Source organism: Nicotiana tabacum, chromosome 11, assembly GCF_000715075.1.
Source record: "Nicotiana tabacum cultivar K326 chromosome 11, ASM71507v2, whole genome shotgun sequence".
Taxonomy (NCBI): domain Eukaryota; kingdom Viridiplantae; phylum Streptophyta; class Magnoliopsida; order Solanales; family Solanaceae; genus Nicotiana; species Nicotiana tabacum.
This window is the reverse complement of record NC_134090.1, coordinates 57,173,336-57,184,957: the sequence shown is the minus strand read 5'-3', so window position 1 is coordinate 57,184,957 and position 11,622 is coordinate 57,173,336. Positions and strand designations below refer to the sequence as shown.

The window sequence follows — 11,622 nt, the reverse complement described above, 5'->3', positions numbered from 1 at the left end:
CGGCAGTGGAATTCACTAAACAGTCCGTCCCAAATTCTAAGTATTTATCATGATCAATTATTGAGGGCCCCGCAATTTGCATTTTTATTCGACGAGGCTCGTCTCATTATTTTAGAAAAGGGTATCCTACAGTAGCTACATTTCTACTACGTTTATCTTTAAAGAGAAGGATGATGCCGAACTTAAACTTGTTTGATTACCTGATTGATTGTTTACGAGGTGAGGGTTACCTCATGCTTTGTCTTCATCGAGTGAATACGCTTATTAATTGGCTAAGTGAGATTGCAAACAAACTGACAACATATATTGAGTTATGTTTAACGACCTTCCAGTTCTACTTTAACACTCTAAACTATTTGAAATTGATAAACGAAATCGGCTGTTTATTAGGAAAATTACTACTAATTGAATTCAAAATGACTATTAGTTTCTCTCAACAATCGTCACATTATTTTGAAACAAAGAATCTGTACCGAAACCCGATATCGAACCTGCATTGGAACAAATAAACTGACAAGCGAACTGGCATTCATAGCCAGACTCTTAATATGACTGCATGAGAGTTTGTTTGGGATACATCTATCCCAGACCTAATACCACAGATTTGTCAATTCAGTGGTCTAGGCAAAAATATACAAGTGCTTGCCATGACTCTATGTTATACAGTCGTAACTAAACCAAACAGCGTTATACTGAACTGAATGTATACTAAATCAAACATGCTGTCTATATCATATTGTCATTACTATTGAACAGTGCTATCTAACAGTCCATCTCAAACAGAATGTATGCTAGTTTATACAAAGTATTTGCAGTTTGCAGTAAAAATACAATCCCAACTAACATTCGACCTATTTTTAACATCAACGTTATAACATGAACAGCTGTTCGTTTTCTTTATTTCTGCTTCAACTTCAAACTTTCAACAATACAAGGTTTCAGAGGTTGTGTACCTGGAAATATTTGACAATTGAAGCAAAGGGGCAGTCAGCAGAGTACAATGACAACAAAATGCAGCAGCAATCAAAGCATTAACAGTAGCAGCAGGGCAGAATAGCAGCAGGCAAAACAATACAGCAAGAAACAAGCTTGAGTGCAGAGATGCAACTATGGCCAATAGAAAGCAATAGCCAAATAATAGCAACACCCAGTGGAGTAGAATCAGAACTCCAGACAGACCAAACTAGTAGTAAACCAATGAAAAACACTCGACTAATAGACACAACTGGAATTTCAAAGAATCAGAATGGGTTTCAACAAGTTGAGCAACTGAAAACCAATAATAATAGGAGGAAAAAGTTTCTGATTGTTTGTTGTATAGTTTCTATCCCTTCACCTCTCTCTATCTGTGTTTTGTGTTTTTTTTTTCCTTTTCAGCTCCTAAAGTTCAATGTCCCCCCTAATTCTGTATGTCCATGCCTTTATAAACCTCAAAAACTATCTCTTTCAACAGCCTGTTTTCAGAATATCCCAGTACCCCTCCCATGTGCCTTCCATTTTTAATTCCAAACTTTAGCTAATTAAGTATTAAACCCCATCAACATTCTCTGGCAGAGTTCACTTTTAAAAGGTTTAAATACTCCTTTAAACTAAAGCTAAGTATGGGCAGTGGAATGTATCTGACAGCATATGCTGTCAAATTGTTTAAAACTTAACAAAGGCCTTTATGCAGGCCACAGGCTGTGCACAAAGCACATGAGGTGCACTAATGCACATGCTGTGCACGAGTGCACATGCCTTCCAATTCAGAATTTAAACCAAACAAATCTTTTTACATTACTGTTTAATCCAAACAACTATAAGTAAACAAAAACTGGTTCTTAATTGACTCAACAAATGCTTAGCAGAAGTAAATCGATTTGTTATTGTTCGGACAGTTGAAATTAATTGACGACACATGTCGACTCGACTATATTAGCATTAACATACACAATCGTAACCAAAAATCCGACATTTAACAGTATCGACCCATAATTCGAATTATACTGACTGAGCAAAGTGGTACTCGAGGAACCAATTGCTCAGTCAACATTTGAAGCTCAATTATTGCACAACAAATACATATGTCTTATCAGAACAGGAGGGGGGGATTTTAGACAAACAAACAGAAGTTCAGGCAAAACGGTTGAAGCACAGTTGATAGAAGTCAAAGACAGAAAACGAACAGACCCTTACAACAATCAAACGAACCAAAACAAATAAAGAAAAGAAAGAACTCACCTTAAACCTTGAAAATCAAGACCTTGACTCGGACTTGGCCAGGCCTTTCTTAAGGCTGAACGGACTTTAAACGAAGTGTTTCTCAGATGAGAAACACTTTGATTAAAGTCCATTAGACCTTAATCTCTTTGGTTGAACCAAATGACGGAGGAACACAAAATTTTCAAAACTTAGATCTGGGATTCAGGCTTCCCTGGTCAGATTCGGACCAAACCAAGTATGGTTTGGTCACGAGGGGGGTCTGGGGAGTATCTGGTGTGAAGCTGGGGTTAAACTGTGTAGATCGAGTTTCGACTCGAATCTTCAAATGAAGATTCGAGAAGGTGGGGAGGGATTCGAACTACAGGGTTAATGGATTCATGTTCAGGAAGGCAAGGGGATTCTAGGGTGTTAAGGGGAAGGTCACCGGCATCCATGCCGCCGGCTTTCATGGCGAAAGTACGCAGGGGCGGCTAGGGTTTTAGGGCTGTTTGTTTGGGGACGAAGGTTGGGGTTCAGATAGGGGGGCAGGGTAGGATTATGGCCTTATATAGTTAATGGGTGGATTGATCTCGACCGTTAGATCAATCTAGATCTACGGTCTGGATCTGATAGCTTGAGTGGAACGGTGTCGTTTCAAGGGTAAAGGGTTGGGGTCGGTCCGGGTGAGACGGGTCAGGTTTATTGGTGGGTTATGGGGAATTGATCTTGGCCGTTGATCAATTTGAGATCAACGGCCCAGATCAACCTGTACCAAAACGACGTCGTTTGGATTCTCTGGGCATCAGGTGGTGTTGGACCGGGCAGGCCTGGGTTTTGGGCTGTTTGTTTGGGCCAATTTTGTTAAAATTGGCCCAAGTCCGGGAGGGAAGGGGTCCTTTCAATATATTTTTTCTCTTTTTTTTTTCTTATATATTTTTTTTTCATATTTATTTTAAAACAAAACTAAGCCAAAAAATCAAATTAAAATTAAACACATACTCAATACAATTATTTGCACACACACTAAAATATTTCAAAACAGGTAAAGTTAAACAAAATAAAATCACGGACGAAGATGCCCATTCGTGATTTTCTATTCAACGACCGGATTACGGTTCGAATTATGCAGGACACATATATTTTTTGAATTTTGTTTTAATAAAGTAAATAAATAAAAATGGGCCGAAGTCACAAATAAATCAACAAGGTGCCGCACAGAAATCCAAAATTTGTACAGCAGGGCCAATTATTATTTTTTATTTCCTTTTGGAGCGATTGTCGTGCGAAACAAAAATCACGTGCTTACAGACATCACAACTGGTTTGATCGTTTATTTTGTCTTTAATTCATTTATTTAATATTCTTGATTATTTGTGTCGAGTCAATCCGCATATTCTTAAAATCACGTATAAATTTAATTATTATCCGATTTAAGGGTAAACAGTAAATATCCCAATAAAATTTTAACTTGAATACATTAATGACTTTAGATTCCTGAAATTTGGAAAGATCTTACTAAATTACTACTGCACTGCTTTAATAAAGAGTCCAGTGTTTATTTGGGAAAACCAAATTCAAGATGAACTCTAAAGGTGTGTTTGTGGGGGAGTATTCAGACATTTTAGAGAGTATTTTTTTAACGCTTTATTTTTAATAGCTTTTTTCGGGAGCAAAAAATACTTTCTTTGCAAGAAATTCTCTAAAAAACGAATTTTTTCGAACAACTATATAAAACCCCACAAGATAATTTAGAAAAGAAAATCAGAGTTGCACCGTCATTGCTGACTCACAGATCCAGTGACCCAGGGTCCACAAGAATAGATCCCGGACCCACGTTTTCTCATGTAAATTTATTAAGTTCATCAGTCTTTTCACTTTTCCGAAAAAATCAGTTACTCCAACGTTAATGGCGATCACAGAAGGCGCCACCAAAACCGATTCGCGGTTAATTTTCACGTACGGAACCCTAAAGCGCGGATTCCCCAACCATTTCCTGATGGAAAATCTGATCGGCGCAGGCGATGTCGTTTTCGTCGGCGAGTACACGACAGTGGAGACCTTCCCGCTCGTCTGCGGGCCCTACGGGATCCCGTACCTGATCAACATCCCCGGGTCGGGTAACCGGGTCAGGGGCGAGCTCTACAAGGTGAATGGCAGAGGGCTTGGGCCGCTGGACGATCTGGAAGGGATCGAGAGAGGCCATTACGAGAGGCTGCCGGTGATCGTCGCCGGAGACGGCGGTGAGAAGGTGGTGGCGGAGGCGTACTTCGGGCACAAGAGCTTTGGAGAAGGAATGTGGAAGAGGTGCGGAGAATTAGGGTTTGAGGAGTTCACTATGGAAATGGGGGAGAAATATGAGAAGAAAGAAGACAGGCCTCCCAATAATGATTTTCTTCAAGATATTAGAGATTTTATCTCCAATGGGAACTGAGATTGTAATATTCTCCTCTCTTAATTAAACTTTTTAGTTAGATAATTAATAAGAAGAAAAACACATGATTATGTCATTGTCATTATTGCTATTATGTCTACGGCAAATGCTTTAAATTGTATGGAAACGATTATTGTGAGAAACAATTCTATAACTTCGAAGCCTATATTGTAGAACTCTAATTTCTGTTTGTTTTTTCTGTATTTGTTAATTAGTTTGGATTATTATTGCCGTAACATTATTGCCTGTACATACATGAGTGCGGAACCATACTATTGTTAATTTTTACTAAAGTTACTAAAATAAGTGTAAAAAAAAAAGTTACCAAAGTATATATAACGCCACTAATAGTGGCGCTATATAGTAACGTTAACTGTACTGTTACTGTATAGCGCCACTATTAGTGGCGTTATACTGAGAAACTTACATAGCGCCATTAATAGTGGCGCTATATGTCTTTTATCCTGACCCCGCCAATAATGTCCGGGTTCAATAATTTAAATGTGTATAACGCCACTTTTTGTGGCGCTATATATACAAAAAAAAAAATCCCGGCTAGCCATTTTCTATATAAACATCTTATAATCGCTCCAACATCATTCAAAATTTATTTTTTAACTCTTCTTGCTTTCTATTGTTGTTAAATTCTCCAGCATTTTTTCATTATGTCTGAAGAACGTAGAATAAGAGTATCATTATATTGGGGGGTGAGGTTGTGATGGAGAATAACTCTGTGGGCTACAGTTTACCTGCTAAGTGTAATGTTAAATTGCCACTTTCAATTGAGTACGAAACATTGATATCGTTGTTATGCAAAAAAATGAGTGTGAGAAAACGTTCAGTGATACTCAAAGTAACCGGAAGATATCCGTATTCCGTTACGCCGCAAGGGGTTGCTTTTTACTCAGAGTTTAACATCGACGATGATGACACTTTGAGTGATTTCTTGAGGACTCCCGATGAATGCCGGGAATTTCTTGTAATCACAATGTTGGAGATGTACGTGAAGGTCGAAGACGTTCCAAAAAATGAGGTTGTGCGTAGTAGAGATAACCCCCAGTCATCGGGTGGTTATTCTGGATCAGTTTTTGCTGGACATGTTCCATATGAAAGAATTTTTCTTGATTTAAATTTATCACCGTCGGCGAATGAGCAGCGAGAAGAGAGGTAAACTACAATTTTCATTTGTGTTAATATGTATATTTTTGCGTATTGAATAAATTTTAACGCTCATTTATTTAATAGGGGGTACCGGCCGGATATGAATTTTACAAGTGACCCATCCGGTAGTCATCACCTAACTGAAAACGTCCATCATGGAATGTCATCACATTACAACTTGTAAGTGAAAAACTACAACCATAAATAAAGCATTTATTAATTTAGCAACTTATATTTTTGTTGAAATGTGCAGTGAAAACGAGCAAGTTGAACTACCCGTACTCACTCAATTGCCCGAAAATGACGTATTACATCAGGATCTGGCAGATGAACAGAGTGAGGAAGAGAACAACGATTACGATAACAATGCCGATGAATCGGGAGATGAGACACCATTTACTCGTGAGGATGGTGATGAAGAGGACGAGGAGGAAGAACCGGATTTGAAGAGAGCCCCTCATAGACGAAAAGTGAACGAGTCTGAAGTGTCGTTTCATTCAAGGGAGATTCCTTATATTGATAACTTGCCAGCCGTGCCGGATGTGGAAGCTCTCACACGGGATTTTGATGAAATCCGGACAGCAATGTGGGATGAGTCTAGACCAACGGTGCTTGCAAAGGGGATGCTTTTTCCTGATAAAGCACGCGTAAGCAGGGCTTGTAAAATGCACAATGTTAAACAGTGTCGTGAAATGCAAGTATCGGAGTCAAGTCCGACGGTATACAAGGCTATTTGCCGCAGGTGGTTTTGGCCATGTAATTGGATGTTGCGTGCGTCGAAGAAGAAAACAGGTATGTGGAAAGTGGGTAAATACATTCCCACCCACACATGCGAAATGGACACTTTCAACGAGAATCACTTCAACTTGGATATTGACTTGATATCTCTTGTACTTATTCCGCACATCGAAGCGTCCATCAGGTATAAAATCAAAGAGTGCATTACAACAGTCTACCAGGAATATGGCCACACAATTACTAAAAGAAAGGCATATCTTGGGCGCAAAAGAGCGTTTGAAATAGTCTATGGTAACTGAGATAAGTCATTTGCAGATCTGCCTAGCTACATGGCTGCACTGCAGCACTTTAACCCCGGATTTGTATTAAGGGGTATAGCGCCAATATTAATGGCGCTATGTCTTCAGATATAAGACATATAGCGCCAATATTAATGGCGCTATGTCTTCAGATATAAGACATATAGCGCCACTATTAATGGCGCTATGTAAGTTTCTCAGTATAACGCCACTAATAGTGGCGCTATACAGTAACGGTTCAGTTAACGTTACTGTATAGCGCCACTATTAGTGGCGTTATATATACTTTGGTAACTTTTTTTTTACACTTATTTTAGTCTATTTAGTAAAAATTAACAATAGTATGGTTCCGCACTCGTACATACATAGTCGAATAGTTAGATTCCTTCCTCCAATTTTTTACTTTCTTTTATAAAGAATGACTAGTCTGATGAAATACTTGATCTATTTCAAGAAAATGTATTGGCAAGTATGTCCATCCCCCATTCACAAACTAGTAGACTAATTATTATGTAACTATTATAAGAAATTTTTATACAGGTAAGATTAAGAGATAAAACACAAACATAATTTTAAGTTATGGTTAAGCAAATGTACCATTCAACTTCATTGATATGATATCGTCATATCGGTATCAATTGGCAATTAGATTTAACGTCCTGCAATTTATGTATTTTCTCAACTTAAAATCCCACTATTGCATCATAACTGGATCTCCATAAACGGACAGAAAGCTAACAACCCAATTTCAGCACACATTTGTTAACTTAAGGCTCATCTTCAATACCATTTTCAATAGTTGGACTTGGCACAGGTACAAATATTCCGAAATAGAAAATAAGGTGAAAGAAGAAAGTTGTCAAAGAGACTTATAGTTTATTAGAATCCATACGATTTTGGCCCCAAAAAAGGTCCATAATGGGAAAAAAGGCCTATAGAGATTAGTTGGAGTCTTTATAGTTTGTTTAGAGATTTTAATCTCAATAGAATACGCATAGTTTCTATAATCCAGAAGCACATAATGAGATTGATGCTTCGAATACCCAATTTTCAGGAGTTGTGTTAGAAGAAGCTACGGCACTTTTGAAAGGGAGAATCAGACTAGGTTGTAACTGTTATAGAAGAAGAAGTATAACCGTTGAGTAATAAAAATATAAAGTAATGCATATAAAGTGAAATACATAGTGAAAATTCATACAATTGATCTCAACTAATTGGGATGGAGGCATTGCTATAGCACATCGAAGAATATAAAACTTAGATACATATATAAATTAGGAATGAATGCACAAAGATGTTAAAACTTAGTTCTAGCAGTATTAACGAATAACCCATCTTTACTGGATTCAAATCACCAAAAAGTTATGCGTTCTCTTTTCAGGGTTCTATGGGATTCAAACCACCGAAAACATAGATATGGTGATCCATTCATTATACAGTTAAAACTCTTCATAATTTATTCCGTTATTTTCTGATTACTATATTAAAGTATTGTTATAGAAACATATATTGTAAATATAACTTCAAAAATTATTTGCAGCAAAATTTTCATCATTATAGTGAAGTACTATCATAGAGGATGACTTTATAGAGAAATTTGATTTTATTATTAAATTAAACAACCTTATGTTTATTAATCCATCCATCAAAAAGAATCACACTGTTATTACTTCGGAACGAAACAATTAGTTCCATTAAAAATGGATCATAGTTCCATCCATCCAACACGAATCACAATATTACTACAGTTCTACTTGGGAATTAACACAATATTACTACAGTTCCACTTGGCAATTAACGGATTTATTGCTATTAGATGATTTGTTCTTATAAACATTTTATACATGGTCTATGCATATATACCTCCAAAACCCTCAGAAAATTCATCCAATACTAAGGAGTTTGAGAGTTTGGGTAATTTCCTATAGGTGAGTAATAATGACAAGATCAATGTATGGGTTAAAATTGGTTTGTGACAGTTGGATGAATGACGAGATAACACGTAGAACGGAAGACAAGTGAGATATGAGTCAGCAAATAGTTGGCACTGAATACAAACAAGTGACTGGTGCTGAATAAGTTTTGAAGTATTGGAACCGAGAACGAAGATTTGAAAGGGTGACATCGGTTAGAAAAGGCAGCATCCAATAAGCAGTTGTTACAAAGTATCTCAGTATTAATGTTCGACCGTTATGCATCAATCAATAGGGATTTATTATCATTCAAGAAGAGCTTAATTTGGGAATGTTGTCTCTCTGAATAGAGCTACAAATAGGGAAATTTGTATCAATAGTTGGAGACGAAAAATCATATGTACTCTTAGGCTAAAAGTTGCTCTTACTTTATAAGTTATTCTCTTTCGTTTACTCTTAACTCAGTTCTTATCATTGCTTCCGAAAAAGTTAGATCCACAACCAGACTTTTATTTTGTTCAAGTTATTTTAATAATTTTATTTTTGTTCTTATCATTACCATATTCTTAGGTCAAATTAATTCATGTGTCGATAAGCCACGTTATAAATTCAATTGTACCGTTTTACGGGTAAACAATCAATGCAATGATCAATTCAATTTTTTTGAATGTTATCTTATTAATGCTCCAAATATTTGTTATACTTGTGCTCGCGGTATTAGAATCTCATATTGGAAGCTATCTGTTGTTTCTTTATATAATTTTGAACAATTATCACTAATATTATATTAGCTTGGGGTTGAGTTAGATCCAAGATCTTCTTTATTAACAACAAAAAATTGTACAATTTGTTTTTCCTTCTTTAAGTTCCTTCATTTGATTCCAAGTCAAGTATAAGTGTTACACCTCGTACTTCTATGATGTCGTGTATTATGTAGATAACTTATTAAGCATAATTTAAATGAGTTTAAAGTCATCATATGACTATATATGATATTTGGAAATAGAATATAAAATTTGGGAAAAATCGACTACGAATTTGCCTTGTAATGAAGCTTTTTGAGTAATTAATTTTGTCTATTATATGAGGTCTTTCGGGACATATTATATACCAAATTATAGGTCTTGTAATGTAGTTTCCAACTCTCTTGACCGTTCATTCGTACAACATCCAGATAAAGATATATGAGCATTGGAAGAAAGGCCGATGAAGCACACATGCAGTTGACTTTTCAACCTTACTACAAATAGAAGACTTAGTCTTCTTTTTCCTCATTTTCCAGCAAATTCACGCACAAGTAGAGCTTCCATAACTCTCTAAGAAGTTCCTTAGGGTTTTGAAGCAAGTCCATCATCCGCAACTCAAAATCAAGAAGCGAAACATCAGCCCGATCCTTACGACATAGGCAAGACTTTACCGCCCTCCTTTCTCCTCATATCTTGAGTTTTAGAAAGTGATTCGTGGCTAAGCAAGCTTGTCACTTGTGAATCAATGGGAACAAGGTTTGTAAACAGGAACACAAAAGGTATGTCGGGTTTTCATTTCGTTTTTGGCATGATTTGGTTTAGCTATGTTCTAGCCTTTCTTCTTGATCTTTTAAGAGTTTTTTTAAAGAAAATTTCAGCATGTATTGTATCCTTATACAGTATTCAATTTCATATGTCAGTATTCAGCAGTAACTAGGCATGTTTTTAAGGTTACAATGTTGTGATTAGAGACCGTAGTACTACAACTGACTTTATTGAGATAGAAATGGTTGATTTTGATGTTATACTTGGTATGGATTGGTTGTCTTCTTGCTATGCTAATGTATGTAGAGCAAACATGGTCTAGTTCAATTTCCTAGAAGAGTCCGCTATAGAATGTAAAGGTGTTTCTGCATCGCCAAAAGATAGATTTATTTCGTATCTTAAGGTTAGGAAGATGATCTCCAAGAGATGCTTATATCATATAGTTTATGTTCGAGACATAGATAAGGGAACGCTGACTCTTGAATCAGTTCTAGTAGAGAATGAGTTCCCTGACGTATTTCCAGATGGCTTCCAAGTCTTCCTCCAAAGCGGGAAATTGACTTTCCCATCAATATAGTGCCGGATATGTAACCAATATTTATTCCTCCTTATAGGATGTCACCAACAGAATTAAAGGATCTTAAGGAGCAGTTGAAAGATTTGATAGATAAGGGTTTAGTTAGACCCAACACTTCTCCTTAGGGATGTCACCAACTAGTCTTATTTGTGAAAAAGAAAGATGGCTCCCTACGTATGTGCATAGATTACTGATGATAGGCTATAATTACGTATTTTAATCGATTATTACACTCTAATTTACTGCACTTTAGTTGAGTTTGCGCTTTAATCGCTAGTATTTTGCACTAATTGTGTGTTTTATGCCTTGTAGGTGTGATCCCGAGCTATATAGATGTTATGTAATGAATTTAAGTGGTTTTGAGCTTTGAAGTCTGAGTAATAGCTCAAAGAATTAAGCCGGGATCGCGTTCGGGGATCAACGGATGATAAAACAACAAAACGAAAACTCGAAGAGGCATATTGTGCACTGTCTAGTAAAATAGACATAACTTTTTACTCAGAACTCCATTTGGGCTACACAATATATGGTTAGAAAGATAACTCAAAGGGATACAACTTTCATGTTTTATGTTTGTCCAAATTCCACATAGAACAGGGTCAACAACCGCGACCGCGGCAGAACTACGGCAGAGGGCAGTCGCGGACAACTGAAGAATCTGAGAGGGTGTTTGGCCGCGGTTCCGGCGCGACCGTGGTGGAACCGCGGTAGGATGCGTAAATTTTAGGGACCAAGGTGCAAAACATGGGATTTTAATCCCTAAACCCTATATTAAACCAAGGAAGCCGGCCAAGAAAAGGATTGGACATAT

General features: G+C 36.9%; 1 protein-coding gene across 1 annotated transcript; it reads left to right on the top strand.

Annotated features, from left to right (window-relative positions):
* Nucleotides 1-3,994: 3,994 nt before the first annotated feature.
* LOC107762031 (putative gamma-glutamylcyclotransferase At3g02910) lies at nt 3,995-4,802 on the top strand. Its single transcript, XM_016580338.2, has one exon. The coding sequence runs from the start codon at nt 4,088-4,090 to the stop codon at nt 4,610-4,612; it is 525 nt and encodes a 174-aa protein (XP_016435824.1). The 5' UTR covers nt 3,995-4,087; the 3' UTR covers nt 4,613-4,802.
* Nucleotides 4,803-11,622: the final 6,820 nt, after the last annotated feature.

Coding starts and splice junctions, on each gene's coding strand:
- LOC107762031 (XM_016580338.2), top strand. CDS start 4,088: ATGGCGATCACAGAAGGCGCCACCAAAACCGATTCGCGGTTAATTTTC.